The sequence below is a fragment of the Ceratotherium simum genome, chromosome 15, assembly GCF_057802395.1.
Source record: "Ceratotherium simum simum isolate JZ-2026a chromosome 15, ASM5780239v1, whole genome shotgun sequence".
NCBI lineage: Eukaryota > Metazoa > Chordata > Mammalia > Perissodactyla > Rhinocerotidae > Ceratotherium > Ceratotherium simum.
The window spans coordinates 39,401,920-39,424,852 of record NC_141914.1 but is presented as its reverse complement, the minus strand read 5'-3'; the positions used below and the strand labels follow the sequence as shown (position 1 = coordinate 39,424,852).

At 38.6% G+C, this 22,933-nt stretch overlaps 1 protein-coding gene across 10 annotated transcripts in view; it reads right to left on the bottom strand.

Annotated features, from left to right (window-relative positions):
- MCF2L2 (MCF.2 cell line derived transforming sequence-like 2) overlaps positions 1–22,933 on the bottom strand; it is a 239,218-nt gene that overhangs the window by 147,637 nt on the left and 68,648 nt on the right. For 9 of the 10 annotated variants that reach the window (XM_087439950.1, XM_087439947.1, XM_087439955.1 and 6 more), the window contains 2 exons: positions 11,346–11,436; positions 8,664–8,783 (listed from right to left, as the gene is read on the bottom strand). In XM_087439950.1, coding sequence (XP_087296076.1) covers positions 8,664–8,783; positions 11,346–11,436 — 211 coding nt within the window. Of the gene's footprint in view, positions 1–8,663; positions 8,784–11,345; positions 11,437–11,732; positions 11,892–22,933 lie in introns of those variants that run through there. The other variant, XM_087439954.1, reaches the window with a different exon arrangement.

Sequence of the window (22,933 nt, the reverse complement as noted above, 5' to 3'; positions counted from 1 at the left end):
AGTTTCAAAAAGATTTTTAGTCTTTCTAAAATTAGAAATTATATAGGACAGATAACAAGAAATTATCAAGTTAAAAATATATTTTGCTTCTCAGAACATTAGTTGCTATGGTAACACTTGGACTCTGTTTTATTTTTTTTTATAATTTTATTTATTTATTTTTCCCCCAAAGCCCCAGTAGATAGTTGTATGTCACAGTTGCACATCCTTCTAGTTGCTGTATGTGGGACGCGGCCTCAGCATGGCCGGAGAAGCGGTGCGTCGGTGCGCGCCCGGGATCCGAACCCGGCCGCCAGCAGCGGAGCGCGTGCACTTAACCACTAAGCCACGGGGCCGGCCCATTGGATTCTGTTTTAAATACCAGCATGGAACTTTGTATTAGGCATAAGTAACTTTGCCCCACAGCCTGGAGTTATAGAAACCTCTCCTGCCAGGCGGCATGTCTTCTGTCCCACTTAACTGAACAGGAGAGGGAGGTGTGTGCTCCCACACTTGTCAGGACTCTGCTTTCTCATCTTTAGATTAAGAGGACCTACAGAAATTTTAAATTGAAAGCTAAAAGTGAACGTCAGAAACAAAAGGATAACAGATAAAAGATAACAGAAGATTCAATACTGTTAAGTATTAATCTGTAGATTCAAAGCAATGCCAATCAAAATCCTTGCAGGCTTTTTATAGAAATTGACAAGCTGATTCTAAAATTCATGTGGAAATGCCAAGTACATATAATAGGTAAAATAATTTTGAAAAAGAATAAAGTTGGATGACTCACACTACCTGATGTCAAGACTTACAAACTACAGTAATGGGGCCGGCCCCGTGGCGTAGTAGTTAAATGCGCGCGCTCCGCTGCTGGCGGCCCGGGGTTCGGATCCTGGGCGCGCACCAAAGCACCGCTTGCCAGGCCTTGCTGTGGCGGCGTCCCACATAAAGTGGAGGAAGATGGGCACGGATTTTAGGCCAGGGCCAGTCTTCCTCAGCAAAAAGAGGAGGATTGGCAAGGATGTTAGCTCAGCGCTGATCTTCCTCACAAAAATAAAAAAAACACTACAGTAATGAAGAGTGTGGTAATGACAAAGGGTAGACAAACAGATCAATGGAACAGAATAGAGACTCCTGAAATAGACTCATACAAATATGGTCAATTGATTTATAACTTTTTATTTTGAAGTGATTATAGATACACAGGAAATTACAAAGATAGGGCAGAGAGGTCCCATGTACCTTTCACCTAGTCCTCTCTCAATGGTTACATCTTACATAATTATAGTACAATATCAAAACCAGGAATTTGATATTGGTGTAACGTGTGTGTATAGTTCCATGTCATTTTCTCCCATGTGTAGATTCACATAACCACCAGTACAATCAAGAGGCAGAACTATTCCATCACCACAAAGAGCTCCCTTGTGTTACCCTGTATAGTCACACCCATCCCCCCTCCCACCATCCCTGAGCCCTGGCCAACACTAATCTGACTTTTGACAAAGGTATAAAGTTCATTCAATGCAGAAGTAATTCCATTTTCAACAAATGGTGCTGAAACAACTGGGCATCCATATGCAAAAAAAGGAAACTTGACCTCACCTTATCCCAAAATTAACTTAAAATGGATCACAGATCTAAACGTAAAACATAAAACTTGGAGAAGAAAATATAAGAGAAAAATCTTAGGAGAAAATTTTGGGTTACGCAAAGAGTTTTGAGATACAATACCAAAAGCACAACTCAAAAGAAAAATTGAAAAACTAGATTTCACCCAAATTTAAAACATTTGCTCTGCAAAAGACACTGTTAGGAGAATGAAAGGACAACCTATAAACTAGGAGAAAATATTTGCACATCACATATCTGGCAATGGACTTATATCCAGAATATATAAAGAACTCTCAAATCTCAACAATAAGAAAACAAATAATACAATTAAAAATGGGTAAAGATTTGAACAGATACTTTACCAAAGAAGATATACAGATGGAAAATAAGTACATGAAAGGAGGTTCATTATCATTAGTTATTAGAAAACTGCAAGTTAAAAACACAGTGAGATACCACAACATAACTACTAGAATGGCTAAAAAAGAAAATAACTGACCGTACCAAGAGCGCTAAGAATATGGAAGTAGTTGGAACTCTCATACGTTGCTGGTGGGAATGCAAAATAGTAGAGCCACTGTGCAAAACAATTTGGCAGTTTCTTATAAAGTTAAACATGTACTTACCATATGGCCCAGCCAAAAACCTATGTGAATGTGTATATGAATGTACGTGAATGTTTATAGCAGCTTTGTTTTTAATCACTAAAAACTAGAAACAACTCAAATGTCCTTTGCTGGTGAATGGATAAATACACTGTGGTACATCTGTAACGTGAAATAATATTCAGCGATAAAAAGAACGAACAATTGACATACACAACAACATGGATGAAATCCAAATGTTTAGTCTAAGTGACAGAAGTCAGACTCAAAAGGCTACTTAGTTTATGATTCCATTTACATGACTCTCTGGAAATGGTAAAACTATAGGGATGGAGAGCAGATGAATGGCTGCCAGGGGTTAGGGCTGGGGTGAGGGGTTGATTACAAAGTGGCAGCATGAGGAAATTTTGGGGGGTGATGGAACCATTCTGTATCTCTACTGTAGTGGTGGTTACATAACACCATGCCTTTGTCAAAACTCATACAACTACACACCAAAAGAGTGAATTTTACTGCATGCAAATTAATAAATGAAAGAGAGGCAGTTCCACCATAAAAATTTTTTCCTCTTATTAATCTTTACAGGGTGGAGAGGAAAAAAAAGTTTAAAAATTCTATATAAGAAAGGGAAAAGCAGGGGCCGGCCCCGTGGCACAAGCGGTTAAGCACGCGCGCTCTGCTTCGGCGGCAGCCTGGGGTTCGCAGGTTCGGATCCCAGGCGCACACCAACGCACCACTTGTCAGGCCATGCTGTGGTGGCATCCCGTATAAAATAGAGGGAGATGGGCACGGATGTTAGCTCAGGGCCAATCTTCCTCAGCAAAAAAAGAAAAAAAGAGGAGGATTGGCATCGGATGTTAGCTTAGGGCTGATCTTCCTCACGAAAAAAAAAAAGAAAGAGAAAAGCGGAATGATTTTGCTCATCAAACTCACAGGACACACTGAACATATAAACCTGACCTTAAAACAACTGTTCTGTGTTTTCGTAAATTCTGTATTTGTCTATTTGGCATCCTTTCATGACAGGGCCAATTATATTAACTATATTCTCTTATTTTCTGTATTCTTGATGCTCTAGCATTTGTGGCCTCACTGACTAGGGAGAGACTGTCCCTTCCAGGGCTGGAGCCAAAGAAAAGATTTAGAGATTAAAAAAAAAAAGGGAGCACATCTTTGATATGCAAACCAACCAATCCCAAACCCATATCCCTCAACTACTTTCTTATCTAACTGTCACACAGAAAGCCAATATTTCCCCTGCTCTAAACCATCCCAGGGTCGGGTATCAGGCAACTAGAGACCACCCTTATGCCCCCAAACCCACTGGAATTATTCAAGCCAGCCAACCCTAAACTGTTTACCCTGCCCTGATTTGCTTTTCCTGTGATAATCCCAATACAGGCTCTGGCCTAGGCTTTTCCCCTCCTGCTTCTGCTCCTGGTCAAAACCTGGTGCCTCCCCCGTGGCCCTGTGTGGTACACCCCCACTCCCGGACATGTGAGTATAATAAACTTCTTCCTTCTATGCCTTGTTCTTATTTCCTGCTGTGGCAGCATCAGCTTTACCATACCATATCCAACATGTACATTCTTAGAACAGCTGCTATAGATTAACAATGTTGTGGTTTTTCTTCCTTTTCAGTATACATTTATGTTCTTATCTATAGTTGCTTAAAGCTGTTCTTTCAAGGTGATGTCTGATTTTTTAATTATGAAAGAAGCATTTCCTATATTCTGCTACGAACTCCATTTTTAGAAACCAATTTGCATAGCCTCCTTAGGGATCTTTGCAAGACTGCCTTAGCCACTTCATAACACTTTTGTGAGGCAGCTATGAGTACAGATGTTCCAGAATAGATAAGTACCAGCAATAGGCACTCAGAAACCCTTTGCTATATCAAAGCAGCCCTCTCCTTGGGGGAAGGCTCAGCAAGCCTAAGTGACTTCACTACAATTACATCCTTGGTCCACCTGATTCTTATGAGTCATGCAAAATAAACTCCTTTTCCCCTGAACCTGTGAAAATATAACTATTATCTAACTAGAAATGAGCAGGGAGATGTTATAAGAGAGGACAAGAAGCTACAAAGTAAAGTGCTAACATCACAAAGATGTTTTTAAAACAAAGTAAAGAAGACAAACCAACAGTTTGAATCATCATTTAAAAGGCAAAATATAGGGGCTGGCCCCGTGGCATAGTGGTTTCACGTGTTCCGCTTCAGTGTTCCCCCCCCCCCCCCCCCCCCCCCGCCCCGGGGTTCGCCGCTTCAGATCCTGGGTGCAGACCTACTCACCGCTCATCAAGCCATGCTGTGGTGGTGACCCCCCCCCAAAAAAAAGGAAGAAAAAAGAGAAAGATTGGCAAAAGATGTTAGCACAGGGCCAATCTTCCTAAAAAAAAAAATTTAGTAAAAAAAAAAAAGTGCCCTACTAAACGTGCCCATAGATTGGATGACTGACAGCTTTTTAACAAGCTGATTTTAAGTTTAAAATGAAAAGTATGATGAGTAAGGAATCAACATACACTACCACAAATAGAAGTAGCTGAAGACGTAATATCAAGATGAAGTAGATGTTCATTCTCTCCTTAGTAAAGATGCACCAGGTGAGAGCAGAGCATAAATCCCATGTGTATCTGTAGACATAGTCTCACCTGGAGAGATGTGTTTTATACACAGCCCGGGAAACATGGACGACATTTGGTCAAATGCTCAGTTCAAACTTTAAACCTTTTTGATAACAAGAAGCAACTGACTAGTCTCCATCTCTGAAGGGGAAGAAAACTTATGAGGATTAAGGAAGTTCATTAACTTCTTGTAAGTCATCATCTCTTCCCCAATATTAATTGTTATCCAACTCAGCAAAACAGAATAAGAAACACATGGTTCACACTTCCTTAAACACTCAAATATTTTAAAATAAGTATTTAAAATAGAACGGGAAATTTATTTTGAGTCTGGTTATTACCCAAAGTGTGGAAAGAAAGTATTTTAAGAAATATGATTATCAATATAAAATGGAACCAAAAGAGGGAAAATAAGAGTGAAAAAGTAAACAGAAAAATCCCTTGTCTGAGATGATCAGTTTTTACTGAGATGGGTTAAATATTTTCTCAAAGCAATGTCAAATTAAAGTGGGGTTTTTGGTTTGTTTTGAACAAGTAATATGTGTAGGTGATAATAAATTCAAACAGAAAAAGAGTCTATCTAAATAGAAAAATAGTCTTCCTCTCACCACTACCGCCCGGCCTCCAGTTCTAGCCAGGAGGCAAGCACTTCAACCAGTTTCTTGTGTATCTTATATATCCTTCCTGAAGTGATCCAGGCATAGACAATCATGTATTTGATCCCCCTATTTTATTCAAATGGGAAAATACTATATTTACTATTCTCCCTTGTTTTTATCCCCACTTAAAAATATTATCTTAGATGGCCTAAAAAAAAAAATTATCTTATATGGCCTAAAATTTAAGGTATCAGTGTGAAATCTATGATTTCTAGAATAAAAACATATATTCATATATACTATATACATATATCTATGTATCTATATATGTGTACATAATGTGCGTATATATAATTACAAATATGTGTGTGTATATGTGTATATACACGCATATATATACAGACTCTGCTGAAAGGGCCTAGAAGTAAAGACACCTGAGTAGGAATAGCACACCTAGCAGCAAAAAAAATGAAGAGGCATGTCACAAGGACACAGGAGCCAGCTTCAAGGGACTCCTACTGGCCAAATCTGAGACAATTTGGGCACCAAAATAATTAAGAACAGTAATGAATTATAAACACCATTGAAAAAATAGAATCCATAACGATAACAGACAAATCAATAAATAGGGGAGAAGGGAAAGTTCTAGCTTACAGTAGAGTACCAACTTCTAATTAGCAAATGATGAGAGAGTGTTGGAGTTGGAAAATCATTATTTTGCAACCAATATAATAAAGTTGTTCCAAGCAAGAATCATCAACGGATATTAAATATAAAGAGAAATTTTTTGAGGAGCAGGATATTTGTATGGTCTTAAAGTGTCTCTCCAAAGATTCCCCTGCAAGGGAAAACATTATAATACATCTGAGAAATTGGACAATGCCTTGACTAGAGGATCACAATTAACATCACCAATGAGGGGCAGATGAACACTGTGTGTCTCCACATGTGATACCCTGAGAAGGACATGACATCACCTAAGTAGTAGTCCAGCTGGGAATGCATAACCAAAATCGAACCCAGAGAAAGCATCACACAAGCCCCAAATGAGGTATGTTTTATTTTTTTTAAGGGACTGTGTTATTCAAAAATGCTAATGTCATAAAAGACAAAGAAAGGCTGTGGAAATGTTTCAGATTAGAGACTCAAGAGACATGACAACTAAATGCACTATCTGATCCTAGACTGGATCCTGTACATACATACACACATACACATAATTTCTATATGTATATTTTTCTTTCTATAAATATACATATTATAATATATAATAGAGAGAAAGAATTGTATACTTCTATAGAGATGTATAATAACGTATAGAGAGAAGCAAATAATAAATAATAAAGCAAATGAAGATAAAATGTTAACAATAAGTGAATGAATCTGGGTAAAGGGCACGGAATGTTCTTTGTAATATTCTTATTCTTGGAATTTTTCTGAGTTTGAAATTATTTCCAACTAAACAAAAAATAAAACCAAAATATATATTAGAAACTTTTCTATATCACTATAGATTTCTTATTTTTTCTGTTTTTCATTTTTCAATTGATATAATTTACATCAATAAAATGCACAGATTTTAAAAGTGTAGTTCAATTACTTTTTACAAATATATACACCTAACACCATCCAATCAAGATATAGAACCTCTCCTCAGAAAGTTCCCTTGTGCCTCCTTCTAGTCAATCTCCACTACCCCTCACCCCAACAGCAGCCACTGTTTTGATTTTCTACCACCATAGCTTAGTTTTGCCTCTTCTTGAACTTTATATAAAAAGAATCACAGGGGCTGGCCCAGTGGCATAATGGTTAAGTCCACGTGCTCCACTTCGGTGGCCTGGGGTTCGTGGGTTCAGATCCCCGGGTGCGGATCTACACACCACTTGTCAAGTCATGCTGTGGCAGCATCTCACATACAAAATTGAGGAAGATTGGCACCGATGCTAGCTCAGGGACAATCTTCCTCAGGCAAAAAGAGGAAGATTGGCAATGGATGTTAGCTCAGGGTCAGTCTTCCTCACCAAAAAAAAAAAAAAAAAAGAATCACAGAGTATATACTCTTTAATGTCTAGCTTCTTTCTTTCAAGAGAATATTTTTGACATGTGTCCATGTTGTTACATGTATCAGTACTTCACTCTTTTTTATTGCTTAATGTGATTCCATCATATGAATATGCCATAATTTCTTTATCCATTCACCTATTGATGAACATTCTTGTACATGTCTTTTTTGTGGACATGTGTTTTCATTTCTCTTGGATGGGTCATAGGGTAGGTGTATGTTTAACTTTATAAGAAACTGCCAACTGTTTCCACTGTGGTCATACCATACTTTACCACTTTTGATGGCTGCAAAGTATTTCATTGATCAGGTAGACCATAATTTATTTAACCAGTCCCCTCTTGTTGGGCAGTAAGTTGTGTCCAATCATTTACTATTACAAACAATTTGGTAATGAATATCATTGTATATGCAGCTTTGTGTACATATGAGAAAGTATCTGTAGAATAACTTTTATAGGAAGGTCAAAGAGTGTGTACATTTTAATTTTTGATAAATACTGCCAATTAGTCCTTCATATTGGTCATTACCAACTTCATTCCTATCAGCAAAGTATGAAAGTGCCTGTTTCCCCCACATCTCTGTCAAAGTTAGAGGTAAAATTTTTAATCTTGGCATTTTAATTTGTTATGAGTTATCACAGTGTTTGTTTTTATTTTTACTCTACAGTTGCCTATATTTATATCACCCTCATATTTTAGATCCTTATTTTCTTTCATCTGTACCTTTACAATTTCTCTTCCTCCTTCAGTCTTTTTCTACAGTCTTGGACAACACCTTCACATTTATATAACTCCAGCACCACTTTACCCAAGTCACTCCCCAACTCAAAAAACTTCACTAGATCCCCATTGCCTACTGAATAAAATCCAGACCCTTTATCCTTATACTTAAGACCTATTTCATGTTTCCTACCTTTTCTTCCAAAAGATTATCTTATATGTACTCCAAAAGATTACCCTATATGTACTCTAATAAGAATGGGGCTTCCCCATGGACCTCACATAAAGTGTATACTTCCTGCCTCCACGTCCTTACACATGCTATCCCCTCTGGGCAGATAACCTCCTCTCCCTCTGTACCTGTGGAGTCCTACCTTCCTTAGAAACCCAACTCAGATGCCATCTTCTACGCATGCCAGAACCAAATGAAGACAAGATGAAAGGTCATGCTTACCGGCACTTTCATTTTAAATTCATTTCGATAGAATTTAATGCCAATGTCAGTGAATGTCCTCTGGATAAAGCAAGATGGACGAAGAATGAATATGAGCTGCAAGTTTCCTGGAAATGCTACCTAGAAGGATCACAAAAGTGTCAGGGAAAATGTCACATCCATTGGTCTCCTCTTGCCCAAGATCACAGATGAGAAAGTTAAAGTGGACACCATGAATGCCAAAGAATTAGAATACATTTCTTAGGATTCAGAGCTGAAAGAGATCTCAGAGGTCAGAAAATTCGAACTCCTCCTTAAAAACCAAACCAGAACTAAACAAACAAACAAAAAATGTTACTGATTATAAAAATAACTCATATTCTTTATAGAAAAATTGGGAAATTAGGAAAAGTATACATTAGAAAAAGAAAACCACTCATAATCTCATAGCCATTTTTAATATTTCAATCTAAATACTTGTAGGCTATTTTCTTTGATTAAATATCTTTATCGTGGTTAAACTCATACTATATAAATATTTTGTAAGCTGCTTCTTCACTTAAATATTATACCATGAGTTTTTATTCTTGTTATTTGAAATTCTTTGGAAATATTATTTTTCATGGGTGCATAATTTATTTTACCAATCCCTTACTGCTAGTGATTTAGGCTTTGCCATATTTTTACTATTATACATAACACTGAAATGAACATCTTTATCCACATTTTGGAACATTTTCTTTTTTTTTTTTTTTTTTAAGATTTTATTTATTTATTTTTCCCCTCAAAGCCCCAGTAGATAGTTGTATGTCATAGCTGCACATCCTTCTAGTTGCTGTATGTGGGACTCGGCCTCAGGATGGACGGAGAAGTGGTGCCTCGGTGCGCGCCCGGGATCCGAACCCGGGCCACCAGCATCGGAGCGCGCGCACTTAACCACCAAGCCACGGGGCCGGCCCTGGAACATTTTCTTAGAATAGCTTCTTAAAAGAATTACTGAGTCAAAGACTTAGTATTTTAAGGGCTCTTGATGCATATTATTGCTAGGTTGCTTTCAGGAAGCATGGCCCTCATCTTGAGGTGAGGTTCTGAGAAACGAGATAATCAGATTCATATCACAACTTAGTGGCAAAGTTGGGAATCCAAGTTTCCCATTGCTCATGGCTTTCCATTCTTCCAGTGATTCCAAAAAGCAACTTCCTGACACGCTTGTTAAAAAATTAATCTGGTCTTTGCTCTAGAATGTTCCAATTTATTAGGACTGGGATGAAGTCCAGGTTTCAGTATTTTAACAAGCACATGAAGAGATTCTGATTGGTAGCCAGGTTTTGGGATCCCTGAACTACAGTATCTTTTATGCATAACATAATCAATGCAATTCTTGGACAAATTAGGCTCAAGTATTAAATTATTCAAGTATTGTCTATGGACTCTGGGAAACCAGAATTCTCTAGAGGCCAGTCCTCTGAAATAGTCATGGGCACTAAGTGTCTAAATCCTCAGGGCATCAACCATCATTTTAGTTACCCCCAAAATAAATCCTATAACCAAAACTGAACCAAAGGGACAAAACAATCCACGTACAAAGGGAAGGAAGACTTCCCTTCCCCCATCTTTGAAATGCAAGCTCCTAAACAGAAGAACCTTGCATTTTGTTCTGTTGTAACAGGATGTGTGAGCTGAGACACTATTTGTGTCTCTGGCTGAGGCTCTAAAGGGCTTTGAGAGAGACTCTATGTGCACGTCTGTATGTATGACTGCTTCTGTAAGTAGGCACAAGTGAGGCTTCAAATGTCCCTCTCCCGTCTGAGCCTCCACACACATTACCACCCTACATATCCCACCCTCTTCCACCAGTGCCAACTGCCCCAGGGAGTCCATGCTTTGGTGGAAATGCTGGTGTGGCTGGTCCTGAGGTGTCTCTGCCTGCCCATGTGGCTGAGATCCCTGTCTGAGGTGCCTACAGAGAAAGGATACATTTACTTGCTGAAAGGCAACAAACAGGGATCAAAATCAGAATAATTAGAGGGAAAAGGAAACTCATCCAAGGTTGTTTGGATAATTTAACGTCAAAAGCAAGCACATATCATATCATTTTGTCTGGTTTTGCCAGAAAAAATAACTTGAATACTGAAATGAAGACTGTCTTATATTGGGTGACCCCTAAGCAAACCCTAAGACAAGGATCTGGGTATAAAGAGTTTATTGAGGAGGTATTTCCAGAAAACACAGTGAGGGAGTCAGGGCGGGAGGGAGGGTGAGATAGTGATGGCTAGAAAGCGAATGTACCAATGAGGGGGCACTGGTATGGGCAAGAAGGGCTGGGACCCTCTGAGATACTGTGTGGAACATATCTCACAATTGCCCCATTGAGGAGTATTTATCCACCAACTCCCACAACTCAATAGTTTCAGGTCACTCCTGGGACATTAACTTCCCAGCACTCCCTACCTGCCCCTCTGCAGTGACCAGAGAGGTCAATAAGGTAGAGAGACTCAGGAAGCCTTTGACATGCTCAGGAATTGTCTGCAATGACCTCCAGGTGGCAGACGGGATATGGACACGACACAACAGCCTCTGCTACAAAAACCTCCCCAAAATTTGGCATAAAATAATTGCCTTTTCCCCATGACTTTGATATGAAATAGTTGATTAGATGATTTAAATTACTTTTATAACAATAGCACAAAAACAAATATTTACAGCTATTCGTGTCAAGGATGCTTTCACGGAGCTCCACTTGTCCCTTCGTCTGTCGATGACAATGATGAATCCGATGCTGGCAGCCTCCACACTGCAAAAAAGGATGGTCAGTATCAGAGACCAGGTGAGACACTTGGGTTTTGGGTGGCTCCCTCAGCAGAATACATTCTACAGCCTCTGTGGCACTCCAGGCTCAAGTGTAAACACTCTGCATGGCACAAGGGAATAACTGGGTCTGACTTCCCTGACAAAGGAGCCAACTTCCTCTCCTCATCTCAGTCTGCCAGCCTTAACAAAACAGAAATACTTGGTGTCTCAAACCCTCTCAAGGGCTCTGTTAACGGCTGGCAAATGTATGAAACACCCAAGGAGCACACACACTCCTACCTAAAGGAAGATGCACGTGTCAGTTGAGCATCACACATCCCAGTGTAGGCAGAGGACCTCAAAGTTGAGCTCTGCCATCTTTCCACTGCCAAGACTGACATTCTCGGAGGTACCAGTATGCTTCCCTAGGAGTCAGTCCTAGAGGTGTTCAGAAATAACACGTCAATGGGAAAAAGAACTCCCCTCCAGTGCCTGGTCATAAACAGCCAGCAAACTATATGCATAAGAAGATATCATCTTCATTAAGAACAAAAGGAAGCTGTTAAGTTCCCTCTAAGTCCCCACAAAATTCTTTTAAACTAAAGTCCTAAAAGGGATACCATTTTTTTCTCTCTATCTTTGGGAGGAACTATGGTATAAAGGAAAGAGCAAAGGCTTTGGAAGCTGGTTCAAATCCTAGTGCTGCCACTTACTAGCACTGAGACCTTGGGGAGATCCCCTAACCTCTCTAAAGCTCAGTTTCCTTATCTTTAAAATGAGAACGATACCACCAACAGTGACGTGGCTAAAAGCACAAATTCTGAAGCCAGACTGCCTAGGTTTGAAATCTGAATTCTACCATTTACATACTGTGTATTTTAGGGTGAAAGTTACTTGGCCTCTATAGTTTCTGAGACTCCTCGTTTGTAAAGTTGGAATGATAATAGTATGTATCTATAGGGTTGGTGTGAGGATTAAATGAGTATGTGTAGTACAGATGTATAAAATGCTCAGAACAATGCATGGCACTTGGTAACACTACAGAAGTATTATAATGATTATTTCTTGTGTGCTTTTCATGGAGATTAAAAGAGATCAAGTACATGAAAAGTAGTTGGCCTACAGTAAACCTTCATTAACTCTCTAATATTGGGTAAAAGGTGAGCTTTACCCTAAAAAGTATCTGTATGTGAATAAGGCAGAAGATCTAAGCAAATTTTGCAAGAAAACATAAGTAGCTGATATGAAGTAAGCATTACTCGGCCAACCCATTATCACAGTTCCACATCGACCCAGGTTCTCTCACTGGGGACATTTTCCAGGCCAAGCCACAGTGCAAGGAGGGGTGGTCTCACTGGGTAGAAAAGGCAGAGATTGGAGATTATAAATGCAAAAGTGGCCAGGATTTGAGGGAGAGTGGCTGTCAAGAAGGGAAGCCTCAGAGAGGCAACCCCAGAAGTCTTAATGGAAATTCCCCTTTAATGCTCAGCTAACTCCTGGACCCCACAATTTTAGCTGAGACTCCAAGAGGCCAACAGAGGACAACAGTACATGTGAGAACTGATGAGAAATTATGAAGCTTGCATAGTTCTGGGGAGAGACAATTGGTGTTTGGACACAGCCAGAATAGACAGACTTTGACGAATACCCTGGGCATTCAGGTATAACTCCATACTTCAGGCGGAAAGGCCATGCTCTAGGATAAATGAAACACCATAGGAGTTGCCATAGGATTACAGCTACACTCTAGGATTAAGGACAAAACAGAAATGGACTTGCCCTAAGAAAACCTAAAATCAGGCCTCAAAAAGATCAAGGTAATCTACCAGTAATTTAACTGCCTGCCAGATCAAAACTTAATACTGTTTGTAAGCAGACAAGCCTCTACAAGATATCATCTATGATATCCAGCATAAAATTAAAAATTAATAGAAATGCAAAGAAGCATGAAAAAATAACCAATAATCAGGAGAAAAAATATACTCAATAGATACAGACTCAAAGATGTTTCTATTTTTGGCAGACAAAAACTTCAAAATAACTATGATCAACATGTTAAAGAAAACAGAAAAAGGTAGACAAAATAGATTAAAAGATGCATTATTTCTATTTAAGAGAATTAAAATCTATAATAAAGAATCAAATGAACCTTCTAGAATTACAAAACATCAATATCTGAAATTAAGAACTCACTGAATTGGTTTAAGAGCAGACTGAACATAGCAGAAGACATGATAGGTGGAACTGAAAACACATCAATTGAAAATATTTAAACTGAAACACAAGAGAGGGGAAAAATTGAAAGAACAGAATGTGAAAGAGATGTGGGACATGAACAGAAGTTCCAGAAGAGGAGAGAGAGTATGTTACAGAAACAATATTTTAAAAAGTACTGGTAAAGAATTTTCCATATCTGATCCAAGACATCAACTCACAGATTCAAGCAACTCGTCCAATACCAAGCAGGATAAATACAAAGAAAAATTCACCTAGGCATATCAAAGCCACATGGCTGAAAATTAAAGATAAGGAGAAAATCTTAAAAGCAACAAGTGAAAAAAGACACATTACCTTCAGAAGAAGAATATTAAAAATTATCACTGACTTTTCAATAGAAACTATGGAAGCTACAATCCAGTGGAATGATATCTTCAGAGTATTGACCTGAAAAAACTACCCATTTAGAATTCTAGGGCCGGCCCCGTGGCTTAGCGGTTAAGTGCACGCGCTCCGCTGCTGGCGGCCCGGGTTCGGATCCCGGGCGTGCACCAACGCACCGCTTCTCCGGCCATGCTGAGGCCGCGTCCCACATACAGCAACTAGAAGGATGTGCAGCTATGACGTACAACTATCTACTGGGGCTTTGGGGGAAAAAATAAATAAATAAATAAAATTATAAAAAAAAGAATTCTATACCCATTGAAAATTCATTTTAAAAAATGAAGGTAAAATAAGGACATTTCCACACAACTAGAGCTGAGAGAATTTATTGCCAGCAGACACATACTTCAAGAAATATTAAAGGATGTTCTCCAGGCTGAATGAAGTTGGAAGCGTGAAAGTGTAAGAAAAATAAACAGCCTGAAAAGGAGGTTCAGCTGCTGAACAGGAAGACTTTCATTCCTAGTCAAAAAAAAGAAAAAGAAAAAACAAAACTGGTTAAATTAAAAATTCATATTTCTCCTTAAAGATATTAGAGAACTCTGAAGACAAAGAAAGCTAAATGAACCAATTCTAGAAAGAGTTAAGACCTTTCATAGTGAGCAAATACTAGACGAAGCTTCCATAAGAAATGATGGTTGCCTATTCTGGTAATAGGCAAATGAACGTTTCTGAAAGGAAATAATCCCATGTGGTAACCTGAATGTGCAAGAAGGCATGAAGAGCACTGTAAACACTAAATTTGTGGATAAACATTATCAACTAGGCTTTTCATTTCACTAAAAGACTACTGACTATTCAAAGCAAAAATAATTATTGGATATATTATATATGTAAAAGGATACATACTGTAACACTAGAGAAACCGTTGCTTAAAATCCAGTAGAGGAGATAAAATGGGATACTGAAAATACTTGAATAATTCAAAAGAGGGCAGATCCTTTAGGTGTCCCCCTAAAATTTATATGTTGAAGCTCTAACTCCCACTGTGACTGTAACTAAAGATAGGGCATGCAAGGAGGTGACAGAGGATAAATAAGGTCATAAAGGTGGGGCCCTAATTCAATAGGGCTGGTGCCCTTATAAGAAGAGGAAGAGAAACAAGAGCTCTTGCTCTGCTTTATGAGAACACAGGAAGAATGCAGCCACCTGCAGCCAAGAAGAGAGCCTTCACCAGAAAAGGAGTTGGCCGGAAACCTGATCTTGGACTTCTAGCCTCCAGAACTGTGAGAAAATAAATTTCTGTTGTTTAAGCCATCCAGTCTGTGGTATTGTTTTTTGGCAGCTGGAACAGACTAGTACAGTAGGAAAGGAGAAATAAAGAAACAAGTTACAGATGGTACAAAGGGAAAGATGGTAGATTTAAACCCAGCCAATCTCAACAATCACCTTAAGTGGAAATGGTTTATACTGCTCCATTTAAAAAGAAAATAGTGTAAGAGTGAAAATACTGATTATAAGAGAGAGTGATTACACTTTAAACATAAGGACAGAGATAGATTGAAAGAAAAACGATGGTAAAAGATACACCATGCAATCACTAATCATAAGAAAGCCAGCGTGGCTATGTTAATATTAGAAAAAGTAGTGCTCAAGATAAAGAAGATTGACAGCGATAAAAGATTTATAAAGATAAAAGGGTCAGTTTATCAGGAAGACATAACAATCCTAAATATGTATGTATGCAGTAACATTGCTTCAAAATACATTAATCAAAAAGTGATAGAACTAAAAGAAAAGTAGATAAATCCACAATCGAAGTTAGAGGTTTTAACACTTCTCTCTTAGTAACTGATAGAACAAGCAGTCAAAAAATCAGTAAGGATATAGACCTGACTTTGAAAAACTCGACAACCAACAACTGTGGAACACACATTCTTTTCAAATGCACATGGGACATTTCTTAAAACAGTCCATTACCCTAGGCCATAAAGTCAATCTTAACAAATTTTAAAGGACTGAAACCATAGAGGGGGTATTTCTGATCACCGTGAAATTAAATTGGAACTCTAGTATTCTTCCATTTTCTAATTCATTTACCTTTTTTTTTTTCCTTTACAATTTCCTTCCTTCTCCTTTCTTTGGGTTTAATTGCCATTCTCTTTTTTTAACTTCTTAAGGTGGAAGATCAGATCATTGATTTTAAACCCTTCCTCTCTTCTAATACAAGTATTTAAAGCAATAATTTCCTCCTAGACACTGCTGTAACTACGTCACAGAAATGTTGATATATTGTTTTTGTTATTGTTCAGCTAAAAATGTTTTCTAATTTTCTTTGTGATCTCTTCTTTAGTCTATGGATTATTTAGAGGTGGCTGCTTAGCTTGCACATATTTTGCAATTTTTCTAATCAATACTGATAAAAGTCAGAATAGTGGTTTCCTTGGGGGAGGGAAGTAAAGAAATGAGGGACTAGGCGTGCAGATATTGATGGAAAAGAAGAAGGAGGGAACCTTCACAGAAATATTGGTTGTTACATAGTGTATAAACAGGTAAATATTCATTGAGCTATACAGTTGAGATTTGTATACTTTACTAGACGTAAATTACAACTCAGTTTAAAAACCCAAAGAATTAAATAAATTCAAGTTGTGAAAAAGGAAAAATATTATAAAATTTAAAAACAAAGATCCATACTTATCAAGTGCCCAATACATGTCAGGCTGATCAAAGAGGATACCAGAATGAGCAAAACAGTTCTGTAGTACAGCAAAAGCAAACTGACATTAATAACAACAATGATAATTTTAGATAATAATAGCTACTATAGATTGAGCTCCTATCATTTGTCAGGAATATTTATTTTTTCTCACTTAATCTTATGAAAGATATTGTTCTCTCCATTTTACAGATAAGGAAACAAAAGCTGATAGAAAGAAAATAACTTGCCTGATATCACTAGCAAAACTGCATTTCAAACTCAGCTCTCTGACACCGATGTTCATGCTCTTAACCCCATCCCATTGCTCCCCTTCAATCTTTTTTCACAGCAGATCTGCTTCTACCTTGTGGCAATTTTATTTTGTATATTTGCTGTTATTAGTGTTTTCTTTTCTTTTTTCTTTAAACCAAATAATCATTGAAGAAAATTCTAAGGCAGCACCCAGGGCTCTTAAACAAGGTGGAGCTGGGAGAGGAACAGAACACAGTACATAAAGACAGGCTGTTCTTTGATCTATAAATTAAGCAGCTGCCAGCGTATGTGGCCTCTCCAGCCAAACTGAGGGCAAATGCCCCTCACAATAAGGCTCTTCTCAGCTCCATGCAGGCCATGTCTCATGACCAGAGCATCTGGGCAACCAGTGGGGAAAATTCTTGTGTACATAAAGGGCTGTGTCTCCTGACACAATTGTGTACAGGTCACAATTCAGGAAGAAGAGAAAATAAGTCACAACAACAATTTTGAATAACCTCCCATAAAGTACATATCCTAAACAACATGCAGTAATATCAACTACTGTGGGTTTTTTCTCATTCTATCTGGTTCCACAGAAGCATCAAAACCTCAACTAAACCAGATGCACAGGAAATGGATTTTCTGAACAATGTATTTCTTTAAGTAACACTTGGCTGTTTTAATCTCTGTTGTTCTTTTTAACACTAAGGCCCTATGATGTGCTAGACACTTGCATAAATGCTATTTAATAAAGTCCTCACAACCACCCTCACAACCAGGTTGGTGATAATATTTCCACTTTATAGATGAGGAAACTAATCCTCAGAGATGTTTAAAAAATAATAATAACTTTCCCAAAGTCACATACTATGTGGAGAGTTAAGATTCAATCGAAGTCTTCAGACTCCGAGACCAATGCTCATGACACAAAATTCATACTCTCTTAGTCTGGAAAATACTTTAACACTATATTCCTTCATTTTCCAATCTTAGTAACTCCTCCATAACAAAGAGAATTGAATTTTTGATGAGTCAAACCTGACATTTTGAATATGACTAAATATAAATACAGAAGTGTAAGAGATTGAAGTAAATGTGTCCTGACCTCAAAATACCAAAGCAGTTTTGTCATGGATGTGGTATTTATTTTCTTAATTAGGCTCTGATATCAATATATTTTCCTATAATTTGCCTTTTTTAGTAACCTAGCAATAGAAAATATTTTGGTTAACTGAAATTTTACTGCATTGCCATAAGAACTGAGTTAAATGCAGGGTGACCAACCATCCTAGTTTGTCCAGGACCGAGTTTCCTGGGACATAGGACTTTCAGTGCTAAAACATGGATAGTCTCAGGAAAACTAGGACAATTGGTAACCCTAATTCAAATACCTAATTCCAAGCACTAATACGACTGTCTGTGGCATATTGCCTATGGGGCATCTTACTGGAGGAAATCAAACTACTCTTTAGAACCATTTATGTTTGTTGATAGTTACTCTGCGATCTTAAGTCATCTTAGGAATTCCCTTTTGAATGGCAGTGCTCAAGGTTGTTCCTGGTATAGGAGTTAGAATGATCAGCCTAAGTTTTTTTTTTTTTTTTAATATTCCTCTAATTCAGAAGTAAAGATTTCATACTGCTTTCCAGTCTTATGGCAGTTGGCATTCTCTTGGCATCTTCACCTGCAAAATGGTGGGCTGGCACCAGCTCGTCTCAAACACTCCTTCCAACTTCAACATTCTATGACTCTCTAATTCTGTGTAGTGACTTCAAGTCCCTAGAGACCACAGATGTACTCCTACAAATTCAGTTGATAATTTTTATAGAATTTGGAAGACATTATAAGGTAATCTCAAATTAAGAAGGAAATACATAGGGGACAATTTAGTTTAATCTCTCGAATATTTCAGAATCTTCTTTATATCTTCCCTCTCTCCTCAAACCTAAAACCTCACCTTACCTTATCTTTTGCTATATTCTTTGATGCCTCTTCCAGAGTGGAAAGTTGCTTCCCATGTTCTCTGTAGGAAAACTCAAGTCTTTATTTAGAAGGGACTGAAGGCTGTGACTCTAGTGTTCTCCTTGATGATAATTGCAATTCCCTGCCCAAACCAATGAGGAGAATCAGATGCGCTCCTACTGCACAGGAAAGCCAGGAAAGAATAGTGCTTTGAGGAACATCAAAGGGCCTGGGTGAGAGGAGGAGGGAGAATCTACAGAGCAACCAATGGCAAGGTATCCTTCTCCCCTTTTTGGATCTTGATCAAACAAAGTTAAAAGAAAAAAGGACAATTGGAGAAATCCAAAAACAATTATTTGGCGATAATAAGGTATATATCATGATGTGATAATGGTATTATCATTATGTTTTAAAAAGAGTGGGGCCAGCCCTATGGCTTAGCGGTTAAGTGCGTGCGCTCCGCTGCTGGCGGCCCGAGTTTGGATCCCGGGCGCGCACCGACGCACCGCTTCTCCAGCCATGCTGAGGCCGTGTCCCACATACAGCAACTAGAAGGATGTGCAGCTATGACATACAACTATCTACTGGGGGTTTGGGGGGGGGGGGAATAAATAAATAAATAAATAATAAAATCTTTAAAAAATAAATAAATAAAAAATAAAAAGAGTCTATCTTTTAGAAATACATACTGAAACATTTACAGATGAAATGATATAATAACTGCTTCAAGATAATGATAGGAGGGAATGTGGGTGGAGCGATAGGTGAAACACAACTGTCAATGAGTTGATAATTGTCGAAGCTAGGCCATAGAAACTTAGGTGTTTATTATATGAGTCTTCTGAATTTACATATGTTTAGATTTTTCTATAAAAATTTTAAAGATTTAAAAAAACCCATGGGCCAGCCCCGTGGCTTAGGTTAAGTGCGTGCGCTCCGCTGCTGGTGGCCTGGGTTCAGATCCGGGCGCGCACCAACGCACCGCTTCTCCGGCCATGCTGAGGCTGCGTTCCACATACAGCAACTAGAAGGATGTGCAGCTATGACATACAACTATCTACTGGGGCTTTGGGGGGAAAAATAAATAAATAAATAAAATTATTAAAAAAACCCAAAAGCTCTTTGGTTGTATATGAGTAAAAAAATCTAGAGTTATAGAGAGCTGAAACTTTAGGAATCAACTGTACTCATTCATAGGATAGACAATACTTAGAGGATACTTGCTCTTTGTAGGAGAAAGGAACATGGTCAACGACTCAGTTCAACCCTTTAACAATGAAGGAATCCCCTTGCACATCTCTGCAAGATGCCCATCCAGCTCCCCCAGACACATCCAATACCAGGGCATCCAATGCCTCTAAGCCAATGTAATTCTCTGCCAGGCTGCTCACAGAATGAGGTAGCCTTTTCCTAAATTCAAATGTTCCTTCCTATATAGCTTCCACATTTCAAATTCCATTCCCCCCACCACCATTTTATTAATGGGCAGAGAAACAGGTATGAGCCACAATAAAGTGTCTGTAAGCCTAAAACTCCATCATGAATGAGTAAATATATCAATAAAATATATTGCCGTTTTTTTTCTTTTGTTTTTTTTTTACTGTGGATAGTGATACAAAATAAAATGCAGTTGTTTAAAGTGTTGGCATAAAAGGCTTCTAGACGGTCTTAAGGACCCCGCCCCCTCTGTTACCAAACCAAAGCGGGTTCGTCTCCTCCTGGTGAGTTAAAATCAGACTCTCCACCAGAAGTAGTTGTCACACAAACTAGATTATATTTGCAGCAAATAGGAGATCACGTGGAATCACTTCCAAGGTCATGGCTTTCCCCAAGCACAGGAAAGTAGGGGACTTTTATTTCAGATGGGGATGAATACTCAAAAGGGAGAGGTGGGTATTCACTTGCACAGGCTCAGTTGTCATCTGTGCAGGCACTGCCCTTGTGGTGGGGCTCGGTCTGGTTCAGAGTGGTTGGTGACTGCATCTCTTAACATAACAACAACAACAACAACAAAACAATTTGGAGAAACAGTCAAATGCTTCCGAAATCTCCCTTGAGTTCCCCGGGGTAATTAGTCAGTGACACCTCCACAAAAACACTCCACCACAACTTTCTTTAAATGATACTCATTTCTAGAATATACATTTAATATTTGAAAATGGAAAAAACTAGGGGATTCTGTGGGGGAAGCAAAGATAGATAATGTCACTAGAAAAGGATCATATCTTTTGGGGATTGTGGATATGAATAAATTCCTCTTTCTAGTGATGCTGAAAATAGAGTGGAAAAAATGCTTGAGGGCTTCTTAGTGGCATTCCAAGACAGTCTCAGTCTTGAAGTAGGTGGGGACAGAGAGCAGGAAAGGCAGAGTAATTAATTAGAGAGTCATATACAAGAATGAATCTCAAACTTGAATGTCCTCATCAATCACCTGAGGATCTTGTTAATAGACCAATTCCAATTCAAGCAGTCTGGGATGAGGCCCCACGTTCTGCATTTCTAATGTAGGGGAGCAAAATTTGCCACCTCAAAATCTGTCTCTTTGGCATGAGGATTAACTTAGGCTGATTATTTTTAAGAAAGAGAAGACTCAGAAAGTTTTTCTTGTTAACTCTCCCTTAACTGCCTAAAAGAATTTAGATAAAGGGCCTGCTCCCAGAATAGAGCTATCACCAGAGATATCTACAAAGAATATGGACTAGGTGTGGTGGGGGAGACCTGGCAGGGCCTAGAGATCAGAGTCTGCTCTGTGTCACATTGTCTCTGCATAGCCCAGCAAACTTTGTCTACCAAACATTTGCTTTTCCATCTCCATGTGAATTGCCTTCCTCCCTTTGAAGTCCCAAAACACTACCTGCTTCTCCTTAGCTCAAGGTGGCACATAAGCCCCAACTGTCTGATTTGTCTTTGGGCCCCCCTTATTCTTATGGAACCCTCATACGTATGAAATTAAATTGGATTTTCTCCTGTTAATCTGTGACATGTCAATTTAATTCTTAGACCAGCCAGAAGAACCTAGAAAGGTAGAGGAAAATTTCTTCCTCCCCAACATTAACAAACTTCCAGGTGATGTCCATTGTATGGGCCAACCTTGGAGTCACTCGGGCAGTTGTGAACAGAGAGCAGCTGGTTGTAGCATTTGCCCTCCATCTATAGCCTTGAGAACACTTTCTTTTACAAATTAAATGTGCCTGGAGAGAGCAGAGATTACGAGCTTTGAAGCTGGGGAGAAGGCAGAGCAGAGCTTGAAGAGACTCTAGCCCTCACAAAAGACTCAGAAGAATATGAAAAGGAGGTCTTTCTAGAAGTGAATTGACTAAAAAACTCTGCCTCCAGGGCAAAAGTCTCTTTATTATGATAAATAAAGCCCTTCCTACTCCCTAGTCAAACATGCTAAAGGGAAATGTGTTTACAGGATCCACCCACTGTTGCAGAGTCAGATGGCCTCACTTTCCTCCCATTCAAGTGCAAAGACTTTGGTTAAACAGACCTACCCAAATGCAAATGAAATACAAGCCAGATAATTATATTAACAATATAACCCTCATTCATAAATATGAAAAGGCAACCAAAGGTCTTCTGAAATGAATAAAACCAAAGCATCAAAGAGAAGCATTGAGGTGAACAAACAGAGCAACCAACCTAGAAACAGAAATAATGAAAGAAACAGAAAAGAATTCTTATATATTTTCTAATTAGTAATCTCAGACACTTGAAAGGATACTGCATCCATAATACAAAAACAGCCTATTACGAAAACAAAGGAATGAAAGAATAAGAAAGAGTGATGCCTGTGATGGCCTGAACATTGGTGTTCTCCCAAAATTCATATATTAAAATCCTAACCCCCAATACGATGATATTAGAAAGTGGGGCTTTGGGGAGGTCATTAGGTCATGAGGGTGGAGCCCTCAGGAACGGGATTGGGCTCCTATAAGAGTCCCTCTTTCACCCTCTTTCCACCATGTGAAGATACGAGTTG